This window comes from Passer montanus, unplaced genomic scaffold (genome assembly GCF_014805655.1).
Source record: "Passer montanus isolate IOZ18808 unplaced genomic scaffold, ASM1480565v1 scaffold10, whole genome shotgun sequence".
NCBI classification, from domain to species: Eukaryota; Metazoa; Chordata; class Aves; order Passeriformes; family Passeridae; genus Passer; species Passer montanus.
In genome coordinates, this window is record NW_024356505.1 from 35580878 (window position 1) to 35607438 (window position 26561).

The 26561-nt window shown below is 38.2% G+C and overlaps 1 protein-coding gene across 1 annotated transcript in view; it reads left to right on the forward strand.

Annotated features, from left to right (window-relative positions):
• The window catches only part of PTPRN2 (protein tyrosine phosphatase receptor type N2), a 632217-nt gene that overhangs the window by 538801 nt on the left and 66855 nt on the right, over positions 1-26561 (forward strand). Inside the window, exon 14 of the mRNA XM_039710389.1 lies at positions 7723-7917. Within this exon, the coding sequence (XP_039566323.1) occupies positions 7723-7917 (195 nt within the window). The remainder of the gene's footprint in view (positions 1-7722; positions 7918-26561) is intronic.

The window sequence follows — 26561 nt, forward strand, 5'->3', positions numbered from 1 at the left end:
CTTTAAATTCTTAGGGAAGCCACCACGATGTCATCATGCAGGGAAGATACTCTTCCAAATCAGTCTAAAGAATCACAGCCTTTCTTTGTGTATCTCCTGTTTGTGAAGACCAGGGTGCTGGAGTCCTGTTTAGCCAGCATCTGTTTTATAAAACTTTTAGAAATAAAGGCTCTAAACTGTCCTACTCATGCAGTCCCACTCATTAGTCTTTTGTGTTTTTGTATAGGGAAACGTTCCCCAGCCGAGTAACCTAAACATGGTCTTCAAATTTCACTGACCCTCTGGAAAGCAGTATTATCCCCAAAGATACCTGTGCTTTCCTGGCATGGATTGCAGGGCAATACTATCAATATTTCAGAGAAATATCATTAGACCTATGCTGTCCTGTCTTCCTTGGCAATGTGAGCCATGTAGGAGATATCTGCCTCCTTCAGGAGCTTCTGGACTATTCAGATTACTTCAGATCATTGAGGAGAGGTTGCTGAAAGAATGAAAGTAAAGCTATTTCCTCAAGCTGTGTTGCATAGACAGGACCTTTGGTGCTGTGCAATTTTCATGTCTGCTGGACACCTGGAGATGTGTCCAAGAGCATGATGGCTTTTCATTCAATTTGGTAGGATAAGACTGTGCAAATGTTTGAATTTAAAGAAAGGGAATAAAACAAAGAAATCAAAGAAATTTTTTTTAAAAAGGAAAAGTAGTTTTTTGTTTAAAGTTAGCCATGTTTACTTTGCCTTTCCCTTTCTTCATGGCCTTAACTTTTTTAGGGAAAGGGGAATCATAATGACATGAGTCATCACCAGGAAACACACACAATGCTAAAATAATTGAAATTTTAGGTTTCACAGGCCACAATCAAAATTGAGGTTTTGTTAGGAGAATGATTCTCAAGCCTGTATTTGGCTGTGGTGTTTTCAAAAAGAAGCAGCATCCCTGGGTTTTCAATCATTTAAAAATCAAGCCAAGTAATCCCCCCGTCCTAAGGTTCAGAGTTATATTCAGATATACAAAATGTGGTACAAGAGGGCAGATAGTGAACTGAACTGGACACATGAAGGCTGCATTGACAGTCAAAGAAATTTATTTTGCTTTCTTCTTTTAGTCTTTCTTTTTTTTTGTTTCTGTTCCTCCCAAGATCTATCACATACAAGTCTAGATAAAAACAAATTGTCCAGAGTATGGATGTGTAATGATACGTTTGATGCTGTGTCTTTCAAAATATTACTCTCAATAATTTTTTCAATATATGCCTTTATCCCTTTCCTGAAGGGACACAGATATCAGATATAGTTGTCTTTTCTGAGCAGGATAGAAAATTTACATGCAAATATTCCATATATGTAACCAGCTCTTTTATTCCTGGAAAAAATGTATGTTAAAATTAAGCTAAAGCTTGAAAGTATGTTTCAATAACTCAAAAAATAAATGGTAATAAAGCTGTAATTATCCCCAAAGCTACAAATACAGTAAATAAGTTAAAGTTAAATTTATAACACCTGAAAGCTTATCAAGTATGCAAAAGCAAAACAAAGGCAGCCAAATGACTTTAGCTTCACCCTGTAGTAACACTAAGCAAATTTAGTTAGAGTATAATGATGTTTGTAGTCCTAGATCCATTTGTTAAAAAAAGAGCTTATCTTATTTTTTCATTTTTTAATCCCATTGTCTTATGACTGCATTCATTGTAGAGCAGTGAAATCCAGGCTGTACATGCAGACCTCAGCTCATCCTGAGAATAATACCTCCTGAAAAGGAGAATGAGACTTCTGTTTAATTAAATGTGTTAAAGCTGAGGGGAAAAAAATAAAGCATTTTAAAGGTCTTATTCCTCCATACCTAGCATATAGATTACTTATATTCTTAATCTTCATTATACATTTTATTAAAAGGTGTAGTCTTGAATAATTTAGTATTAAGTGTCAGCATTTTAATTTAAAATATCTGCGAAATATGTTCGTTTCACATATAAAATTAACACAGTGTTCTTGTGATCATGCCTGCTTATTCAGATTTGTTTCTTGATTGATAGAATATTAGGCAGGTCAGGTTGGAAGGGCTTGGTGTACACTCAGCTATCACTTTTAATAAACAATAATTTCTTTGTTTAGTGTCTCTGCATTTTCTTAATAATTATCCATGGAAAGCTCTATCCTCTCTTATATTTTTGCTAATTCTAGAATAATTTTGCCGCACTTGTTTCTGGACTAACTCAAGTGGTTTCCATTTTAGTTTGCAAAACAAAAAATTCCTTAAAGTGTGGAAATGTTAGTCCTATTTCCTGGACTTAATTTTTGGTTTTGTGCAAATTTTGGCATCAGTTACAAAATCTATTATTTTCATTAATGTATAGTAATGAAATTATGTTTCTTTTTCTAAATAAACTGAAAAGTTGACATTTCCCTCAGATCCCAGATCTGCTGTTAGTCAGATCTGAGGTGACAGTGGCTTGGAAAGAAGAGCAGTGTTTTAGATACGAAGCTATTTTCGTTTGCTTTGGACTGAACATTTATCATGCTCCTGGTACCAGCTAGAGGAGAATGATTCATGTGCCATCGTCACAGGCTGGACTTGGAATACCTGAAGGTATTGCTTAGAGAACTTGCGTTTAGTATTTGCCTCCTCTCTGGAGGCAGCTTTGTGGTGGAATGGCTCATGTTTAATGACTGCAGAGCTGAGGGGAAAGTTGGCCATGTCTTAACTGGGATTCTCCAGTCAGTTCTCAAATTCCACTTTTGCAAGTAAAGCAAGGGAAAAGATTCAATATTACCCATTAGCCTTTGTTACATCTTGTTTTAGTTCTATGGTTACCTGTACTCATAATCCTTACCAGGACATATACATATATTTCTCTCTAAAACCAAATGTTTCAGTAAACTGTGTAGCTTCAGTGGATTTTCCAGTTTCCTTAAGTGGATTTTCCAGTAGATGACAAATAAAAATTTTTCTGAATTCTCTTTTGCTGCCTTGCCCTTCTGTGACACCAGTGGCTGCTGTGCATCACAAAGCCACGGGGCAGAAGTCACGGCTCCTGTCCCTGGCTGGTGACATGGCCTACCACTTCTGCTGGCAAGCAGGTCACATCTCCAAGCCAGCCTGGACAGATATCTGTGGGCTCCATTTCTGAACAGACTTGATGCCTCCTTGTTTGAGATGAGAGTTTCTTACCTCTCCAGGTTCAGAGACCTGCCTAACAAAACATGGTGGAAAGATTGGCTCTCAATTCTGTCCAGGAGGTGCAGCAAGTCTCTTCATGCCCTTCTTTAAATATGGATAAACTGTGTTTATGCTGCAGAGTGGTTCATTCCCAATTGACATGCAAGGATTCAAAAATCTGTTTGTACCTGAGGAAATAGTTGCCCTTCGTGCTTCTCCCTGTCTCTGTGTGGACAGCCAAGTATTAGGAATATCTTTTTAGAACCTCATTGTGAGGAGGACTGGGGGGTTTCCAAGAATACCGTTTATAGTTTGTTTAAGGTTATCAATTGTGTGTCAAATAAAAAGCTCACTGCAGATGATCATGGTGCAGTACTTTGAAGTCATTTAACTCAACATTATTTACAGAATATTTATCTTGGTTATGGCAGTTTTTGTCATGCAGCGATATTACTTCTCCATTATATACTGCATGTGACCGCCATATAAGTTTGATAATAAATGTTGGGAAATAAAAAACAGAGTAAGTGCCTCAGTATGATAGCAATTCCCATGCGATGGGAAATAATGTCATAAACTTCAAATTACCTTTTAAATAAATGTTTATGTCCAACCCATCCATTAGATCATAGCCTGAAGGTCAGGAGGATCGTTTCTTCATCTTTCACTGTATGCATTATGGTTGCTTTTTTAGGTGTAAATGATGCTTTTAAATGAAGAATGGCACTCGAACTATACACAAACAATGGCTAGACATTACTGAGTCTCAGCATGGCAGAAATAGCCTCAGCCACTCTGCTAAATATAGAAATGCAGCAGTAAATTGAATTCATTCTTAGAAAATATTTTTAATGGCTGAGACAATACAGAAATACAGTTTGTGTCATTCTCACAGTGTGAAGCTTTGTCATTTTAGTCAAGTTTGAATTCTAGTTGTGGTTTGGTAAATGGCTGATTTGCAAAATGCTTGTGAGAGTAAAGATTTTGGAGAGGAAGGCAGAGCATACCTGAGCACGCAAAGAAGTGCACAGGTGGCAGGTATTGTATTTATGAGGGTCTATACCTTCTGGGGCTTTGTGCATTTGTGAAGAGGTGCCAGCTCAGTAAGTGCTATGGCATGGTGTGAAACACCCCACACTGTGAGACCCTATTATTCCCAATGCCTTTTGTAGGAAGGGAATGCTGATGACCCATCTCAAGGCCAAATTCCTCATAAAGACATTTCCCTGCTTTGAGCTGGACATCCCTTGTCCATATGTCCTGGAGGAGCCCATATGGCTCCCCAGAGCATCCCGTGCATCAAAGTTTTACCTGGATGGTCTTGAACATGTTATCCCTGCAGTGCCAAGCTAGAAACCCAAGTGGGAGCTGGACTGGCTGGGCCAGCAGAGAGGTGGCTTTGGAGAAGCAGAAGTTGTAGCTGTGCTGGGGTGGCTGATGTGTGTGTGGGGATGGGGCAGGTTCCTCAGCCAGGGCTGGGCTGGCTGGCAGAGGGGGAAGGAAGAGCTGTTGAGGGCTGTCAGACTGATCTGGAAATAAATTCAACCCAAAAAGTTCTGTTTACAGGCAGGGGAAAACCCATTGTCATGGAGATTTAAAAGTCCAATCAAGAAATTCAGGGGTGTTTTTCTTCAGTTATGATTTGACCTTCCTGTTTACATTAAACATTTTTACAGAGTGCAGTGACGTGGTTGCTTTGTTTGAGGTATTTGACAGTTACAGCAGTTCTGGGAATGATTGTTTTGGTTCTGTATATGTCAGGAAAGAAATATGTTAATATTTGAGATGAGGTACATTTTTTTTAATATATTTAAATTTGTTGTGATTCTCAACTTCACCTTCTTCCACGAGGACCACGAACATATTAAACTTCATTTCAAAACAACATTTCTTAGTAACATATTAAATACTTCATGTCCAAAAAGATATTTTGGTTAGAAGTTAATCTGTTCCAGAACCAATTGTCTATAATATTGTTTCTTTTGTCATTATAATTCATGTAAAAATGGTACATTAATTTCTTAGAGATCACTTGATCTCAATTCTTTTTTGTTAGTAGAGGTCTATAATCCTTTCCACAGCAACCACTTGTAAAAGCAGAGGATTATGACTTGAGGCAGGATATGAACAGCAGGAACAGATCAACTTAAAAACAAAGATCCTGTTTGAGTACAAATGCTATTGTTAGCACAGAGTTGGGGTGAGTCAAGTGGCAGGATGTCTATTAGAATATAATAAATTCATATCAATGCCACATGGCATGCTAGCCAGAAGACAGATCCTTCTAGCAGTTTTGTGACAGACTTCTTTTTTTATACCTTTACTTATTATACTTTTGCTTAGTCCAATAAACCATTCCCTCTAGGAATGGCTGATGTCTAAACATCTGAGCAGCTTTTTGGTGTTTTTGTAGATTTGTTTTTCTGTCTAAAAAGCTTCCACTCTGTTATACTTTTTCCCAAAATCTGCTAAAAGCAGGGATTTAAAATTACACTACTGCAGGGTCATTCTGAGGTTAGTAATAGACATTTAGGACTATTGCTATCCTTTCTTATAAAGTGTGTGATCCTCCAGAGAAAAGGAGAAAAAGAGGATTTTTATTTGTTCCTATCTTTAAAAATAAGAGATACAATGACTTTTTTCCTTTATTAAAAAGTCTTGGGTTTAATACTGATAGTTCAACTGACCTATCTAACAGCAATATATGTGACTCAATTCAACCTATTTTTGAAGTTTAATTTATTTTTCTAATATTTTTCATGTTAAAATTAGTAGGAAGCTACAAAGGTACCAACTGACAGATATATACTACTCAAGTGTGGAAAACCCTACTTTTGGTAAAAATTGGAAAACTTTTTCATGGCCTAGACAAAATTAATAAATATACAAAAATGCAGTGATGGAGTCAGGTAGCAGTTTCACTTGTGACAGTCTTCTGTACAGTTGTTCCAACAACTGACACCGCAGAGAATTAGTAATCTCTTCTTCCCAAGCTTCTGTTGACTGTATTTTTGTAATAGACAGTGAAACATAGTCCTGTTCATAAAGCATACAAATTTAATCTCAATTTATCTTAATTTGTACATGCATGCATACATATATACATCTATACATAGTGTATTAAATATCATCAAGTAGTAAAAGTTCACATAAGCATCTCTAATGGCATGTAAGACAGAAGTTTTGGTAGAAAAGAATGTTTGAAGGGGTCTTTAATCATTGTCTTGTGGTGACAGGAGGAGACTCAATACAATGGTTTCAGGGAGTTTCTTTGAATGCTTGCTGCTGCATGGATTAAGATCCCTCTTCAGTGTCCTAGAGTTTGCAAGGTTAAGAAACGCCCCAAACATAGTCTTAAGTTATATTTTGAACTGTCTGAAAGGATTTTATTGCAGTTGATAAATAATGGTTTTCAGATCATCCTGCTGTTGGCATTTGGGCTGCAACTAAAATATCAATGAATAAGAAAACAGAAGCCATGGCATTCCAATGGTATGAATTTTTCAGCCTGTATTATTTTGTTAGCCTGAGGCAAAAGATTGAGCTCTTAGTACTCATCTGTGCAGAATGAGTAATCTGAGATAAATGTGTACCCACACTGTGTGTGCAATATGGCCACATCCTATAGACTTGCCATGCAGCCAAGGACCCCTCATGGACAATAGTCATATGTTAAAAATTATCATTTTATTACAATATCTGTGATCTCACCACCACAGCTGATTCCAACAGCATTACAACATGACAGTGTGACTGTGGGTCTGCTCATCCTGTAAGAACCAGAATTTTATACTATCAGGAGTTGGTTTTACCAGCAGGATTTTCTGTTACGTGGCCAGAATTCAGTACATTTGCACAAATTCTATGCATGAGAGCAACTGCAAATACGTATTCCCAGCGCTATGTCTTTTGGTGTTTCAACATGACTTGCATTAGTGTGTGTGATAGCTGGAATTTTCTTTCTTCGCCAAAGCTGCTTAAACAATGCAATGACAGATTTCTGCTTTTATTCTTCGTTAATGTCATTCTTCATCCTCTCTGCCCCACATCAGGGAGGAAGTGTTGCGAGTTTGCTATTTTAATGAAGAGAAATGAGGCATCCATCAGCTAGGATTTACATTGGAGAGCACATCAATTCAGTTGCCTTGAGCTTGCTGAGTTTGCATATCCAGGGCCAAGCAGTGCTCTCAATTACTCCCGTGCAACCCCATTAACTTCAGGAGGTTGTGTGGTTCAAAAGTGGCTTTGCGGAATGTGGGGGAGGAAAACATATATATATCTGCTAGAGGAGTCAAGCTCCAAAATATGATTTTTGGTTATCTATGTGGAGATGTGCGTGCAGTCATAATTGCACTTTTGAAAGGTTAGGGTAGTCATCGTGTAGTAATTTCATTGAGCATCCCTTTGTAGCTCTGCTTAACAGAACAGACAGCCGCCCAAAAATTACTGCAGTGAGGGGGAAAACACTTCCAGCCCTGGAAACATATTGCAAATCACATGTCTTTAGTAGACTCTATCCTGTAATTACTCTTAACTGTGGGTTGTCTCCTCCTCTCTCTCTCTCTCTAGGAGCTATGCCGGCAGCGCATGGCAGTGAAGAGCTCTGACCGCCCGGAGCCGCTGCACTCGTCCCGCATCAACAGCGTTTCCTCCCAGCTCAGCGATGGGCCCATCCCCAGCCCCTCGGCCCGCAGCAGCACCTCGTCCTGGTGTGAGGAGCCGGTCCAGTCCAACATGGACATCTCCACCGGTCACATGATCCTGGTAAGGCACTTCTGACTTCGTGGCACCAGCGGTTGTGACAGAATTTTAGGCACCTGCTCAGCTTTTTGGAAAGAGAGAGCTTTAAATGACAGGGAAGATCTGTTTTCACAGGTGGAAAATATTCCTGAGCTTCGCTGGTAATCTTAACTTTGTATAATTACAACAGGCATTTTTATTTCCTTTTTTTTCATTATATCTTTATTTTTCTTCTCTTGGGAACACTCTTTTAACGTGAACATATGAATTGTTTGCATGCTTGCTTTTAAGAAAAAAAAGCCCTGTGGTGTCTTCTTGTCCTGTTCATTTATGTTTAACTCAGCTTGGACAAGTGGAGAAAGCTGCCCAATTTCTGATCAGCTTACTGCTTTTTCTCATGTGTCTCCAGTGTGTGGAGGTATCTGAGCTGAGAAGACAACAGAAGATTAGTGATATGGAGCAATATATTTCTGTCACCCTTAGAAAAGGCATCTGAATTTTCAGCCTTTTTTGGTTTTGTCCTTGGATGAATTTCTTCCAAACTGGATTTCTCGTGTTTGTAATGATCCAAATATATTCTATTGATGGAATCTATGTTGGAAATCTTGGGTTACTTCCAAGCACAGCTTGAGACCAGTATCAGTGTAGAAGATGGACACATGAAGAGTTTTTTGTGTGTAAGAGTCAGAGTCCAGTAGTTGGGGCTGGTGGAGCTTGTTTCTGTCCTGCTGGGAGAGCTGTAGAGTAATCCTCCATTTTTTGTGTCTTATTTTCAACTTTCTTTAAATATTTACTGTCTCTCTAGAGTGCATTGACATTAGCTAAGTAGAAGTTAGGTTGTGGTGAAGAACTTGACCAAAAGTTGTGTTATTTTACTTGTATTTTCTGTTTTTACCTAAAGTAAGCATCCTTTCCACTTGATAGTTTGCCATGTTTTTGCAAACTTCTCTCCATCATGTCATACTTTTGGGTCATAATTTTTAAACTTCTTTCCTTTTCTGGACTTATATTTGAAAGTACTATCTTCTGATGTATTTTGCAAGTTCTTACAAGCCAACCTCACATAATGGAGAAAGGAATGAAGGCAGGCAAAACCCAAAAACCTAATTTGACCTCAGCCAAGTTACTGACCTCCTTCAGCCTTGATTGAGTCAGCTATAAAACTGAGCAAAAGCAGGGCGGGATTTTAAACCAGATGCTGCCTCAGAGTTTATCATCCTGAGTAAATACATCACTGCCATCCCCCTCCAAAAGTAATTAATTAATTATTATGTTAATATCGGGTGGACAAGTGCAGTTTGAAAGGGTTGTTTCCATGACAGAAAACCATTTGTTACAGTTTTGACTGTTCCACTATTGCCTAACCATAATTAAAATTCACTTGATTTCTTTTCATAGTTAAGTAAAATACTTGGGGGCTGGGGGGAAGGATTGGGAACCCCAAACATTTCCAGTTGTCCAATCTCAAAATAAATACAAATTCTGAGGCAAAAAAGATTCAAAAATATCTGCGAAATATATTTGTATGAAAATAAGAGCAATATTTCCTATGTAGATGGAAATACTAATTTAACATTTGCAAACAGTTTCAACTACTTCAAATTGAGCAAAATCGTTTTCAGTGATATTATTGGGAAACATAAAAAATCATCTCAAAATCATGCTTAAAGGAAAGTTGCTTGGGGGTGCCATTTATTTTGGCTGCAAATTTCTGCAAAATTGCAAGAAAGAATTGTCTTCATATGGCAGTAAATAAACTTTAAAAAATAGTCAGATTGGTCAAGATCACTGTTATGGTGTTCAGTGTCCATAATTCAGTCAATCCTGTTTAACCCTGGATGAACTCATACATGTGTTAGCTATCTAACAGCAGATGTGACATCTTAGATGGTAAGGGTTCAAAGAAGGGTAAAAAAATGCTGTAGGGTTTTGAGAGTGCGAGCCACACAGAGAGAGGAAAAACAGTTAATTTGTTAAGTCTAACCTGAGCAAACAAAAATCAGTGATTCAGGGGAGACTGCCTATGTGCTGTGACATACAGGATGGGGAAAAATTGTTCTTAATGGACTCAGATGATACAATTAGGAAGAAAATATGTGTTAGCATCAAAATATGCATTTAGCTTTGCTATCAGGGCAAGCCTAATAGGAGGGTCAGGCAGGCAGTGGGATGTTTACTTAAGGAAGCAGTTAAACCATAAATACAAGATGTGCTGAAGGCGAAGATGGGTTAGGATTACATGGAAGGATCAGCACCCTCAGCTCCAGCACAGAAGCAGATGATTTGGCTTGATCAGAAATGCTCATGTTTTGTGTCACTGTGGGTCAAAATGAAACCAGAGAGCTGACCCAGTTTATGTTCTGCTCAAAAATAAATGCACATCTCTGTAATACCTTATTTACCTGAATTTCTCTCCTTCTGGGGATGCTGTGGCTTGTTGGACCTCAGCAACAGAAGCAGCTCACCAGAGGTGAACTCTTCCTCTCTTTGCCTTGCAGATAAAAGTGGAGGAGAGTGAGATACTTTGGAACTTTTATACCATTCAATAAAAGACATTTTTCAGTTCTTCTAATTTCCCTCTGCCACAATCCTCTTCCTTTTAAATTTTGTAGATATTTCCTTTGAAAAATATCTCAGTGCCCAAAAAAGCCATGAGAAATACTAGCAAGGGGCCTAGTAAGAATGGCAAATACCCTCTGCTTTGCAGGGTAAATGCACTTATCAGTCTGTAAATGTGTTTTTGAGCTCCACAATGTGCAGTGAAGGGGTAGTTAGCTGAGCTAAGGCTCCTCAGTCCTTATTGCTCATAGGTGCCAGGATCTCCCTAGAGAAAATAAAACAATGGATTGCTTTGTAAAGTGGCAGCAGGAAATAATTTCTTTTGATTCATAAACAGAATAAAACTTTAATGAAAATAGTTTAGAAGTGTGTGACTGCTGAATGACTCCATGTAATCTTATTCAGAGGTAGCATTGGCCAGAAATATTTCTGTAAAGCTGTTGAATTTGCTGGAAAATGCTATCAGTCATACCTGCAGTCTTATCTAAGTCATCTCAGCTGAGGGTTTGTTGGAGTTTGGGTTGGCCACAGTTACTGTTTCTTGGAGTACTTTCTACTTGTTAGCCCATTGTTTATAGTGCTCAAGGTGTGCAGAAACCAGGAATCTTCCAAACCCTGTGGCTGTGGGGCAGTCTCCCCACTTAGACTGAAACCAGCCTTCAAGGGGAAAAATCCTGCATTCCTGCCACTTCCCTGTGCAGCAAGGCAATGCCTCTGCACTGCTGCCAGCAGTGTGAGGTGGTTTGAGCTGTTGGCAGGAGGAAGCAGGGAGGGCTCAGGAGGCCCAGAAGGACAGTGATAACAACATTCAGAGTTGGTTTTTTTTTTCCTTTTCACTGTCTTTTTCATCACATTTCTAACAGGAGGGTGGCGCATATGGCACATTTTGATTCTGTCTTTCTAAAAAATCCAAGCACTTTGGGAAGTGTAATTAGAGGAGCATGTTTAATGCAGTCATGTTTGTGGCACTGACTGGCTGGTTTCAGCATGAGCAACAACTCAGGATGTGTACCCTCATTTTGGTCACCACTGGTTTTGGAAGAAAACATCGTTCAGAAGGTCACAACAAGGAAAAGAATAGGAACTTAAATTTCCACCCACTTTATTCTCATGTGTGTGTCTATATTGCAGCTGACAAGAGAAGTTCTAATAAAGGACAACAATTCCATTTGCAGTCCAGCAAGAAAACCAGAAGGGGTTTAAAAGTGATCAGGAGAGATTTAGTCTCCCTAGCTTGCGCTCCTATATTTTAGGCATTTAATGAAGTGTTGGTGTTGACTTGAGTCCATAAATTCCCCCTCTAGTTGATGAAGGGAGTAGGTGCCTCTGAAGGTCTCCAGAGAATTAGGCAGAGAGTGCATTTCTCTTGAGATGCCTCCTTTGTGCCTGCACAATCCAGTTGATGTTTGCAGCTTACATGAAGAAGTCTCTTTGGTTTGTGCTGTAGCACAGCTCAGCACCAAGATGGATTGGATCCTACAGCTGCTTCATGTGTTACCATGCTTTTTTGGTTAAAATAATTATAATCCTGTATGAGGTTTTAAATTAAGAACAGTACTGCAAGAAGGGTATGCGTGCTTTTGGTGATAACATTATGAGGTTGTTATCTGACTACCATATAAGAGAGGGTATTTGCAGAAGCAGAGGTGATTTTCTGTATTTTGCAGGATTTTCTGTGTTTTGCAGGTTTTTTCCTTGTAAAGGCAAATGTGCAAAATTTGGAGCATTATACATAAATTAGAATTTCAGAAAGTGTGAATTTACAAAAGGTCTTTTCCAGTATTTTTTGTAAGCTTAAGTCTTAGACGTCCTCTCCCAGAGGTTATGAAACTGCTTTATGTATTGGAAGTAATAATAATATGTGATTGTTTGTGATGATGTACTTTTCAGAAGGAGAAGAAAGTTTCATACCTGTGCTGAATGAGGTGATGGGAACAGATGAGCTAGAACCTGAAATCTGTGGCCTTTTATCTAACAGATACAAGTCTGCTTAATCTGCTTGTATTTGGCAATATGCCTGTAACACCATGAGGACATTCACCACAGAGAAGTGAAGGATGGCCTCATGTAAGAATTTTCTGTCAAAGTCCTGGGACAGGTTGTGACCCAGAAAGTGACACAACCTTAGCTGGGGACACGAGGTGGGGGCCTGGGGCTGCTAAATTGGGCAAACCCCAGGTGCTGAATTTTGCATCCACTTTAGTTTTGATGCTGAATCACTGACAGGATTGCTGTAGGACTGGGAAGGATAACAGGGAGAGAATAGTTTCCAAGATTGAACCTGGGGGTTTTTGATTATATTGGTATCCTGTACTCTCTGAATAGTAACTTTTTGATGGTTTCTTAGCAATTTCCCCCTCACTATCATTTTTTGAAGTGAATTCTTTTTTAAATAAGCTCTATAGGGTAGCAGCTATAAATTGTTTTTAATTGAATATGGAAGAGTGTAGAACTGAGTGACTAAAGACCCATTACAACAAGAAAAGGTATTTGCTAGATCCTGTACTACATCTTGCTGAAATTCCTTCATTTTATCCCTAAAGCTGCAATAAAATTGAGAGCAAAAGGCACCTAAACACACTTCTTTAAATGAAGAGAGAAGCTCCAGCATGTAAGGACAAATAGCACTGAGCTAGAAGCAGGTGTACTCTCCACCTTGACCTTAATCCATATACACACTGAGCATCTCCTGAGCGAAGCAGCACGCAGGGCATGAGTGCAGTGCTCTGCCTGGGGACACAGATGCTGCAGAGGTGATTAATGCTGGCAGGGACAGAGGTGAGGAGTGCAGGTATGAAAAACAAGGTCTTTGTCACAATCATTTGTTTGATAATTAAATGGATTCTAGTCTTTTTTTCTTTTTCCCACTGTCTCCTTCTACCAGAATTAATACCTCTTCATGCATCTCAAGAATATAAATACCCTGTTTAAAAAAAGCTTGCCACTGAGAAAATGATGAAAAAAAAAATCCTCCCTCACATGGGAAGGGAAAAAAGTCAGTGGCAAAGTTATGCTAAAAGCATAAACTCCTTACACATGTGCTAAGTGGATCGAAATCCCAACTTATCTTTCAGCCGTGCCAGTATAAATAGTTGTAGAAGTCTCACAAAATTAAGTCCCAAGAAAGCTTTGGCCCTAAAGGCTATTTCATCATGAACAGTTGGACAGGAGGAGTCACAAGGGAAAGGGCTGTTATAAATTGTGTTACTCTGTGACAGGATAGCCAATATCCCAAAAAGACATAAACACTGTGGATGGGAAAATCTTTACCCATCTCTCCCTGAGTTGTCATGCTTTTAGGGACAAGCAGAGCTGGATGCCTCCTGAAAGATCTTCTGCTGATGAAGTAGTGTTTATCCCTTCCTTTTGCATCTTTTTTCCCCTCCATAAATGTTTAAGTTGTTTTGAAGCATTTGCCCGTGTTTGTTTAAAGCTGGGACTTGAGATACAAGAGGAAAGAAAAGCTGCAAGGAAAAGTGAAAAAAATCCCGTGGCATATGGAAACAGCTCTACTAATAGAGCCATAAATCTAATAAATGGATGTATGTACTATATAGATTGCATCAATAAAACTCAGCAAAAATATTCATGAACACGTTACCCTTTGATTCTTCCATTTTATTTGTTTCATAATAAGTTGCTCCCCATTTTCTATATTAATTTTGTTGAATGGGCCTTAGGAAATAATGACAATTGCAGAGTCAGTATTAAATGAAGAAAAACATTCCTCTTGAACATATTATGAAATTGATTTCAAAACCTTTTTTTTTTCTAAATTCTTCCATGCCAGTTGTTTTCCCCCTAATGTATTCATGATTAGAAATAACTCACCAAAGTTCTGTGACTACATCTTACTCTGTCATTTGACTGTAAAGTGTTTATTCCAGCTTTGTTTAAGCTGCTTTGGTTGAACACTTTTATCCAACTTACATCATTCCCTAAGGCTTTTAGTAGAAAGATGAAGAAAACATTTCTCTTAATATTCTAGATTACTGATTTTAAAAGTGTTACATTGGGAGAAATATGTGACACAAAACTAGGTTATGCAACTGTGTGCACCAAGTAAAAAGAAAATGTCATTTTCTTGGCTGAAACACATCTTAGTAGCTATCTGGACTTTTTTCTGTTTCACCCAGCTTTCTTGCATTTCTAGAGGACATCCAGGCAAGAAAGTATCAGCTGTAGCATGTAGCAGTAGATGGGGATTTAATGAAAATTATCTGAGTTTTGATACTTCAGGTTGAAGACAAGGAATGTCACTGAATACTCAGCTGCCTCTTGTGGAGTCTTCTGGAGATGAATATTTATCTGGGAGATCTTGTCTTTTGGCTCCAAATGCATCCTCAGTGATGAAGTGCTCTTGCTGTATTTTTCCTATTGTGCACGCTCACATCATGCATTAAATCCTTGATAACTCATTGTAGCAGATGCAGCAGTTCATCATATTTTGGATTTAGCAGGTGGAAATGCCTGTTTAGAAGGATACTAGAAAGAGGGCAATTCAGGAAGACTTCTCAGGAAGGAGACCCAAGATGATAATATATGTTACAGAGTATTTCTGAGCTGGTGGCAGAGTTCAGATATGAGCAGGTGGTGAGTTTTGACTCACCGTGGGGTAAAGAAATTACTCACATGGGTTGCTAGACATGGCACACTGCTAAGATCAAATGACATGTGGTAAATGGGACTACAGCTTCAGAGCTCCTCAAAATGTGTAAGAGTTCAGGGTGAAACCAGGACTTGCTTCATGATAACTTCCAAAGAGACATAATATTGGCACCATGTTTTTGCGCTGCTGTGCCAGTTGCGGTTTAGGATGCCCAGGAGAACTCTCATTGATATTTTGGAGAGCTCTTTCTCTTTGTGTGGGCCATGCCAGCAAAAGTTATTGAGCATGGCCTGGTTATTTGTTATGAAGACAGTTCAATCCCTCCACCAATTCAACAAAGTAAGTCTGATTCAACAAAGTTCTTCAGGGCAAGATTAAAAAAACTTGTACTTTGCTTTCTGCAACTCCTTCTGGGATTAGACCATAATTTGGCAGTGTTTTCTGAGTAAGGTAACAGAATTTGGGTGGTATTTGGAAAATTTGATGTGTAGGACACAGACAAAATGCTCCTGTGATGATCAAATTTTGCATATGCACCCACGACGCAGCTGTGGAAACATTTTTAAATAAGGAGATAAACATTAAAATAATCTGTGAAGTTTGCTGGGAAGTGGATGACATACTATTTGCTGTTCAATAAAAGAGGACTGGTTTACTTTTTGGTCAAAAGCAGGTAAAGTATTCCACCCTCAAATATTACACCCTTACCCCAGTATGTCTTTATAAAAGACATAATTATACTGAGTTTGTCTCCTTTATGTAACTGTCCTTTTGTTTCAGACCAGAGTAATATCTTACTTTTTTTTTTTTTTTTAGTTGGCAGCTCTCCCTCAATGCTGTCATGTCTCCCTTATCCTCTTCTCCTAAACTCATGAGCTAATGCTGCTTTAGGTTGCCAAGCTGGCCAAGAAAACCCTATTCATAGCAAGGGAGAATTATGAGCTGCCTCTTGTTGCTGGCTGTATGTTGGACCTTTGTGTTGAACTAAGAATAGAAGGGAGGGGTGATAAACTGCCCACAAGCATCACCTCCTCCAAACACAACCTGCCATTGCTCTAGGAATTATTCTCTACCCTTTTTCTTACTGGAATGATTATGAGGGCTGATGTCCAGGTCCTCAAATGTTTTTGTTCTCTGTCTGGTCAGTAGTAAATCCATCGAGGTTTGTTGAAGATGGTTGGTTTCTGGATTTGACCCATCTTTAAAAAATATTTCTCTGACTATGTATCATAACTGTGTTATTTTTAAGATGATTTATGTGAAGGTTTGCCACCTTCTGACTGGGCTGTTTGTACCAACTAAAATATTCCCATGAACATCCAAAAACTCTACTGCACATAGCAACTAAGCTCTAGTAGCTGTCAGACTGCACTGAACTGAAGCACATTTCTGTACATCTTTTATTAAATATGTGCACATGCAGCACATTTCTTTAAGGAAAATAAAAGATGACAATGTTTTCTTTTCTCTGCATTATTTGTACTTCAGCATTGAAGAGAGTCTGGTAATTATAAAGCTGTTTAAGCAATTTTATTTTAAAATTATAAAGGTACTGAACTTGAGAAAACAAATGCAGTCAGTTATTTACTACTGACTACTTATTTCATTCTTTCTGTATTTAATTTAAGTGGACTTTAGCTGGTTGCAAATGAAAATACTAAAGGACTAGCAATGCACACCGTGATTTGTGTTCTTGCTGTCATGCAAATTCACAGAAAGAAGGAAACATATTAAAGAAATTTGATAAGACCAGGTGGTCTGAGTGAATAATTTCCCTTTCATTAACATATTCCCCTTATTAGCTCTGTAATTAATTGTACATAGCTAAGGAAAGCTATGGAAATTGCATTTTGAGATGTATCAAAGCTGACTTTATGCTTCAGACTTCCATGCAATTTACTATTAATGAAGCAAGAGATGGAGGCCCCAAATCTATAATTATTACTTACTATTTGAATGACAAGCAAAGAATTTTATCAGCACAGTTTCAAATGAAAGGGGATTAGCAGCTAATGCTGAAATTGTTAATCTTTCTTATTAAAATAATTTTGACGAGAGTGTTTAGCCTGAAAGAGGTTTCTGGAACATCATTTACCATTAAAACAGCTATTTTCTGAGGCTCAGTATGAATTTGTCTAAGTTTGACAGCAGGGTGCAAATATTTTTTAAATGAATGAATATTTTATGGGAGCTAAGGCTGTTCATGTGTGAGCTGATGCCGAGCTGCTTGCTGTGTGCATATTCCTAGAATGTGTAGCAGGATGGTAGCTCAATATCCATCTCACCAAAGTGAAGATGTCTACTGAGATAACAAGGGGAAAAAAGCTACAGCAGGAAAATCTGAGAGCTGAAATTGCACCCACGGCTGTGTCTGCAGACGAGTGATTAGCGGGTGGGAGCCCAGTCAGAATCAGGCCCTGGATCTTGGTGTTATATTTATGACACAGTGTTACTTCATGTTTATTTAGGCCTTCTTATACCTTTAAATACTGGTATATTTTTAGGGTTTGTATATTGGTTTTAGTATCATGTGTCTTGTGATGACTGTTCAGTGGTGGGTGCTTCATACCCACATGCATCCTTGTGTACAAATACAATGAACAGCAATAGTATCCTCTATAGGTATAGATAAATATTTGGGAGCACACATACAATATATATAACTTTTCTGTGTTAATGGAAAAGTGTTTAGTATTTTAAATTTTAAAACTTTTCCTTGCAATATTTGCAATTTTTGTCTCTTACAGCAGTGTATAAGTGAAGCTGACAAGGCTGTTTGTGCTCCTCGAGATGAGGAAATTGTGAATATATAGTGACATAAATGGTGAAAAGCACAGCAGTGATAATTTATAAAATTTAATTTGCAGTGGTCTCAGCCACATCAGTAGTGGAGGAGGTGTATGTTAAAGAACCCTTTTAATCTGCCTGTGTCACATCACAGAGAAAAGCTAATGGAAAAGATGTCACATGTCTTTGCCAGTGACAAATTTTACCAGTAGAATAGATAGAGATAATTTAAATGCTTTAAGACGTTATTTGCATGAGTAGATGCACTGTGTGTAGAAGTACCATCAACACAACAAACCCTCATGTACCTGCTCTACCATGAGATTAAGCTTTACCTCTGTGTGGAGCACGTGGAACTTCACTGGGCTCACCCCAAAATCTGCAGATTGCAGAACTAATCTTTTATCTGTAGTCCTTCAATGTTCCTTGGAGCAGTCTTGCAGAGGGAGTACTGTTCCAGCAGGACGTGTCCTAAAGTGTGCATTCACTTCATTCATCAGACAATACCAAAGGAGTTTTAGCTTAAATGTAGCAGTTGCTAAATAGCATGCAGTAATGATACCCAGAGAAGCACTTCCATATAAAATCATGTTTTGTGTGTATTATAATTATGTGTTATACCAAAGGCATCAAGGGTGCTTCTTAACCTGTAAGAACCATAACAAACTGTGTAGACCATGGCATTAAGACACAGTCACCATGCCAGTGTGGTAGGCTGTGGGGGACTTAAAAGATGGAATTTTTCAGGGATGAAGTTAATGCAGAATCCAAACCCAAAGCTTTTCTAAATGCAGGAGTATTTCTGATGCAGCTATTTATCCACTGCTTTATCTGCTGCTGGGGAAGGCACCTGGAAGGGTTAGGTTTATTAACAGCAAGCTAAGATGCCCAGGATAGTGGTGGCTCACAGCAGAGGTGTGTCCTGCTGCTTCTCAGGTGTGTGTGTGTGTAATACCTGCCTGAGAAAAGTGCTTTCTTCATTTTTCATTGCCTCCTTTCACCTTTTGGTGTCTTTGTTTGCATTGGACCAGTTTGAGTGAAAACATCATGATAGTGTCCAATTGCTGTACTAAATGTACTAATGGTGCCTAATACACTACTTCTTCTGAAAGTCCATAAATGCCTTTTATTTCATTTGAAATTCTGTTGTACCAAGAAAACTCTGTGGTATCTGAGGGTATCCACCAGCATTTGACTTAGCATGTGTATGTCCTCATAACTGAATTTTGAGAAACTTTGTCCTTCAGGTAAGATTCTGGGGCCTGACAAAAGAAATTTTGGGTAAAGTCACCAGGACCCTTTCAACTCACTTTAGTAACCAAAATAATAATAAGCTAATGCTTATTTACTACTTTTGATCAGTAGATTCAAAGTTCTTTTTAAAGGTTGATATTATCCTGTCTTTTTAGTCCAGGAAACTCAGGCACAGACAGGGAAGAATCTTGACCAAGACAAACCTTAAGGTTGGAAGCAGAGCCGGGAGCAGACCCCCATTCCCTGGTGTCCCTGTGCTGAGCTCTCACAACTCATCCTAGTGGCTTTAACAGAAAAAGGATTGTATTGAAGGATAATACTTTTGCCCTTCAAAGTCACTTATTACTCTTTTTTAAGACTTGAAAGTATAAAGGAGTTCTGGACTTGGGTTTGTCAGATTTCGTTCTGCCAAGTTTAGTTTTCACCTCATTATCTAAGAGCAAAATATCCCATATTTGGAGAGCTGACTGAAAGATATTAAATACATATTGGAAAAGCTTGTGAAAACCAAACTGAGGATGTGAAGTCTATAGTAAATAACTCTATGATGGAGAAGGATGCCTTCCACACATTTTTTGAGTCTCTTCTGAATTGATAACAGTTTTCTTCAAGCCAAATCTGCTAAATCCTTAGCAATCATGCACATGCACCAAATTTTAGGCTCTTTTTCTTTCTTTTACTGTCTACTCAAAACCACTGCTGTCACCCCCTCAATGTATTCTCCTTGTTCGGCAGTTGAAGGGAAAGGTTCCAAGGAAAAGAAACAGCATGCAAAGAAATGTTGAGAGTTATCAGTTATGACCAAAATTTGCTTCTTCCCATAGCATTTAGCTGTGTTCTGGTTTTTGTTTTTCTGAGTTTCTTCCTTTGCAGTATTGTGTCTTCTTTCATCATTTCACTTCTTTGTTGACCTCTACAGTCTGTTCTTGGCTTCTTCTTCTGTCCTCTTTCACATTGTTTTTCCCTTGTTCTTATTGTGCCCTCTGTCACTTCAAATATTTTCATCTGTGGATTAGACCAGTGTTCCTCAAACTTCTTTAAAGTGTTATTCTTTACTGGCTTCCATGAAACCCAAGAGTCCCAGGAGCAGGCAGGATGTCTTCAGCTAATGCACTTCTAAAGCTTTTCTACCATCACTTCACAATGCCTTTTGAATGCTTTCATGAGAAAAATATTTGAGAATCACTTGAGCTAGGCCAGCGTCAGTTGGAAATCCCATGGTGCACAGATAAAAGGTTACCTGAAAAATGGGACACTTGTCCAGATTTGGGAGCTGGGTAGGTGCCAGCTGCATCTTGCTCACAGCCAGCATTGCTTATTCTTCTACTGCATGTTGTTTCAACGTGCCTGTGAGTGTGACATGGAAGGGGTAGGGCAGAAGTGTCTTCTCCCACAGTCGTCTCTTTTAAGTCCTGACAGGGCTTCTGTGAAAAAAGAGTTTCTTCATTTCCTACTGTCACAAAATCATTTAAATTCAAAGACACCTCCAATATCAAGTCCAACCATTAAAAAAATCAGTTTTTCATTCAACCTGCTTTCTGAGCTGACTTCTGTAGTCAAGCTCTTTGTTTTTACTGTTGCATTGAGTTTGCTCTGCATCCATGGGACTGGCAGTTCACTAATTGTGTTGCTTCTCTGTGTGCAATCACGGAACTTCCATGGTTCCAAAATGGTCCTGAGTGCCAGGATGTGATCATTAGAGATGTTTGTGGAGTTTGAAGTGTCTGGCCTCTGTTACAGGAGACTTCTAAGGAAAAGGCTGATTATCCAGTCTGTTCTTGCCCTGCTTTTTCTCCCAGGTAACCTGATGGTCACTTGTGCTTATATGCATAGCCTGCCTCTAGGCCGTGGGTATAGCATGAATTGCAAGACTTCTTAGATTTCATATTGCATGTTCTCAATTTTCTACAACCTCCCTGTGTGTTTAGGTACAAACTGTATCAGTTCAATATCTTACCTTGCCCCACCACCCAAAAAAAACCCAAAAAAAACAGAAAAGCAGAGGGGTTTTCCTTTATGAGTTGTTATTTTTTCCTGGAGAAGCACTTTTTGACTTTTATTCACAAGTTTAAGAGCAGCAGTAAGTACTTATCCCTTTGCTTTAGCAGGGGTATTATGTATGTGAAAGAAATCTTTTCCTGTCTGCCCTCAAGATGGCCAGTGTCTAACACAGTGATATTTTTCCAGACTATCTATAAATCACATCATGTTCTGTATCACTTGGATATACTTGGTCATGGTTGCCTGGGTTTTACTGGTCTCATTATCTCTGTAGAATTTGACCACGCTTGAAGAGAGGATTATTTTTAAACATTATGTTTTCCGAATTCTTTATTTATCTCTTGGTAATTTTTATATATATAGTAAAGAAAGATGACTGTACAAGTGCTCTGAAAAGAAACACAGACTGTAATTCATTAAAATTTAAATTTGAAAATACGGTATCCAACAGGGAACCCAAATTTAGATGCTTAATTGAGTTAGCAGGGCTATGAGATGAAGCCAGAGAATTTAGTTTTGTGTTTTCAGCCAGGTAATTAGTGTGCAGTAATATATTTTTAAAGTTTTCATTTCAGACACACAACAGACGTGTAAATGAATCACAAATATGTCTTGGATTGTGGTATGGTGTTAAAATATTAGTAAAAAATGAAGTGAGAAGGGATCATCTGAAAAATTGATTTAATGTGTAAGAAAATAGTTTTCTGTGAGAATGGTTAGGTGTCAATATTTATCACAAAGAGTCAAAGGACTTGATTTGTATATTTTTGTTTTCCAATTTGTATATTTTCCAGCTAGTTTTTACATGCTTGTGCTTTTACATTTTAACAAAGCTACCAGAAATGCTTCCCAAAATGTCTCAGTTGATGAATTCAGCTGACACTCTCCTTGGTGCCAGTTCCTGTACTGCAGAGCTGTCTTTAATGGGGAGGTTTGGGCTGAGTTTTTTCTTGTTTTGGATTTATTTTTGGTTTTACAAAATGTCACAACATATCCCATGCTGTGAAATAGAAGTATTTGGCTAAGAGGTTTAGACCTTAATTTTTTGAAGTAATGTTGTTCCTTTTTGTGAAGGCTATTTATTATTTGAGGTTTTTGTAGTGAAATCTACTGTAAGAAGTATAGAAATTTTAGAAACTGCTTTTGTATAATTCATATTTTACATATATATTATTTACCTCGGCATGTCTTTGCATAAACAGGATTCAGCATGTGCATAAATTTATCTACCCACCAGACACTTAAACCATGTACTTCTAAACAAAATCTCCAACCCAAAATACTAATTCCATCACAGTCAGAACATTTGGTATACTTGTAATTACAAAAGTGTTCTCAGATATGGATTCATTAAGGTGTCCTGACTTTTAGCCATGTCTATAAACATGATAATGGGGTTAAAAAACAGCTGTCAAGAATATTCCTGCAAAAATTAGTGTTTTAGGTGCATATGCTGTGACCCTGGAAAATTCATTTCAATGTTTGTGCCCTTCCATTTCCCATCTGTGAAGCAGCAGTGGTACTTGCCTCCCCTGCAGAAGTAATGTGAGCACTTTCAGACAGTTGGACAAGAAGGAGCTATAGAAATACAGGGATTGAAAGGGAGCAAATGATATTCCTTTTATGGCAATCATCTTCTCTTTTTTGTTGGGGTTTATTTAAAGCAAAGTAATTGCAGAGGTGAAACTTCAGAGGCATAATTTAGATTTCAAGAGAGGGGGTAAGGAGGAGGAGATGAGGGTGGTTGTATTTTAAGACTTAGAAGACACCATTAAGTAGCTCATATTCCATAAGAAGGGATTCCTTTAGAGTGAATTTCTTTATCTTCTGCTATATTTAGAGAGCCAGGTAGAGTAAATATTTCATAATGAAGCATTCGATTTTTTAATGTTTAACTTCATAGCATTTTTTTTAAAGTATACCTGCCTCCACCATTCCAGCTGAAGCAACTCTTAGCAGCACATGTATTTTCCAAGATCTCCTCCAGAGATGACAACCTGTGTCAGTTCAGACCAGGTTGTATCCATCCATTTCACTGGGATTTCATTGAACACCTTTGGCAGCTGGGAGCTGTAAGAAAAGGGATTAGCAAGTGTTTGTGTGACACACACTGATCCCAGCACCTGCTGATTGGATTGAAGTAATCCTTTTACAAGTTACAAAACTCTATTATCAGAGCATTAAGAGGGGGAGAGATGGTGATGTGCACTGCATCAAGGGTGTATTAATTTAGGCAAACAGAACATAGGTTGCCACCTAACATGCTTGTGAATTACAGCCTTTCTTGCCAAAGTTGCACACTGGTCCAGGCTGGTAGCTAATGCCTTACACTGCTTGTGCAGAGGTGATACTTCCCTAGCAAACCAGGGACAAAAATTCAACATTATTTAAGATGTCATGCTGCAAGCACAGCTGCTCTCTGTGTGCATGCTTAGGTGTCTACAATGAGCTTTACATCTAAAAATATGAAACTGAAACTATGGAATGTCATTTTTATTGTTGGCTGCTATCACCATGGAAGTTAAATTATTTCCGAATAATACAACCTATTTGAAGCAATCTAGGGATATTATTCTCAACCACACTGAATAGTTGCTTTGTCAGTGAATTGCCTCCCTCTGGCTTTTTTTTTAAGTTTTCCTTCATCACCTACCATATTATGTATGATATTAGTAGTGTTTCATGCCAAATTACAAGTAGAGCTCCATAGCATTTTTCAGTACCTAACTGAAAAGCTTCAAAACTATTTTTTTCACTGGTGTAATCATGTCCTGAGAAATATGAGAACTATTAGATCAAAACATCATGGTAGTAATATGGCTGCAAATGAAGGAGGAAAAATAATTTCTCAGTGTCTTTTGCAAAGAGAAAATACAAATTCCCAAGTTTTTATTTCCCATATTTTTTCATTTGTGGTTACTGTAAGCAGGAGATCTGGGATGGCACAGGGCAAGTTACAAAAGAGAAAGGAGCCTTCAGCCTGAAATGACTGACTAATCAGGTGATGAAATCCTGGTTCCAGTAAAGTAGGGATGCACAACACTCCCTATTTGATTGAGAGCATGTTAGACTTTATAGCCAGATGGTAATTTACTGAGATTTCCTCCAGATACAAGTTCTGTGAGATACTGACAATGAGCTGCCACAACAGAATTTTTCATTTTATATGTCTGTATAAGCAAAATATAACTACCCCTATAAAGTCACACTTCTTTGCAGTTAATATTGAGAACTTGATATTTAAGAACTTGATATTTAAGATTAAAGCTGGTATTCCTAACATTTATGGATTGATGCTTCAGAGATGGAGCTGGTCTTGGTACCAGTTACAGACTCTGCATTACTGGGGGTTGCTTGGATTAGAGCACCAGAAACAACTGTAGGATTTCCATGGAACAACTAACTATTGGCAAACAATTATTTTCTTAACATGCTAGTTGATGGAAAGACTGAAATTGGTTGGGATAGTGCATCCTCTATTTATTTAAGGTTTGCTTTACTAGGAAGAAAAGTAGGAAAGCATGTGCATGGTTTGGCTCTGCTCCCATGTTTCAGCACCACTGGAAGTTTCTTCATGGAAACATGTGGTGAGCTCCCAACCTTTGGTCTGTGCAAGGCCACCGGGGCTGCTCAGGGAGAAAGACTGATCTTCTGCAAGCAAGACCCCAAAGTAACTTCAGTGTTACTGTGAAACTGCTGGGAAGTGAGAAATGCTTCAAAAGTGTAGAAAAAGCGTTGTGGTGCTCTGCATGATCTGAGTATGGCTCAGAGTTGTGATTGTGACTCTGATCTCAGGGGGATTTATTTGATCAGCTCTGGACAAGTTTGTGTGCACCAAAATAGAAGAATAAACTAATAATTTTGTAAAGGAAGAGTGGGGAACAGGAACAGAGAAGAGAAATTAACTTTTCTTGTTGTTATTCCCTGAGTCTACACTCCAGTCCTAGAAAATAATGGAGCACATATTAAAAAAGGAGTTGCTGATTATCTAGACAGAGATTTTTCAAGGGCATAAAAGGAAAATAAATGTAAGGGTGTCATTTAAGAGGATGGGGAAGGCTGGAGTCTTTCCTTTGTGTGCTTGCTAATCTCCTTCACCCTTTCCATTGGATAGCTGAACAATGAGTAAGAATATGCATAATTTTCTAAAGAGCACATCTTCCCTGGACAAACTTGATTGCTTTTTATTTAAGTAAAACTACAAAACCCAGTAGATGAAGTGAAAACAAAGGATGTTATACATACAAATTTTAATAAAGTCGTGACACTGTCTCATGAATAGTTAATTGAAAAATTAATGCTAGTGTTTTAGAGGACAATTATGTGGATTGAAATGAGACAAAAGGTTGATATACAAAAAGTAATGATCGAAAGCTATGTCTAGGAATGTCTGGCAGAGTACAGGAATTGCTCTTAGATCCAGTTATATTTAACTTTTTAAATAATGATGTGGAAATGAGTGGAAGTGACAATGACTTTCATCACAGTCTAAAGTTCTGCACAGATGTGATGACAGAGGAGTAATTCAAAAGTTTGAAAGTGTTAAACCTGAAAACACATACAACAAAGAAATTATCTTTGAAGAAAAGAGTCACAAGAAGACGTATCTATAATTTGCATAGATCCATTAATTCATGATCTGTGAAGACACTGGAATATATACAAGCAGAAATTGTGGAGAACAGGAATATTCTGAGCAAACAGACTAAAGTTGAAATACATGGCTTGGTGAAAATGAGCAGCAAATTAAGTTTGAAAGAGAAAAGCAACATTGTTGACATCCCTATAAAAAAATCTCAAATGAGATCTTGTGTTCCTTATTGAAAATATCTGTGTATTTTCAGGTATACCATGTATAGTTCTGAACAGTCAGAGTCCCAAGAAGTAGTAGTGAACTGTGCTTTAGGCTTCTGCTTTAGATACAGAGCAGCCAAATGTTAGAAAGATTCTAGTGAAGTACAACAAATGACATTATTTGAAGACCTGGAAGCAAGTAATCACATGGGCTGCTTCTGTCTCTGAATTCTATAGCACTGTGAGTAATATGAGTGGGAACAGAGAAATTTACTGTGAAGCCACTAATGATAAGGTATTAAGCCAGAAAATGGAAGGACAAAACCATATGAGGTGTTGAAAGCAAATTTGATTTATGCAGGAAAGTATTCCTCTTACATGTAGTCAATGCAATGTGTACTAAAGAACACAAAGAAGTTCAAACTGAGTAGCAAGAATTCTGGGGCATCCTGGGCCAGAACGATACAACCCATGAGTTAGTGAGGAACAAAGGCAAAAAAACACATTATTTAAATTAACTGACAAGAATACAAAACAAATGTTTTCAAGTATAGTCCTTCTCTGCACAATTTGCTATATAATAGCTAAGACAAATTATTCTAGAATTTCCTCTCCTCCTTCTGAGGAACCCTGGGGAGCATAACATCACTGCCTGGCCCTCTGC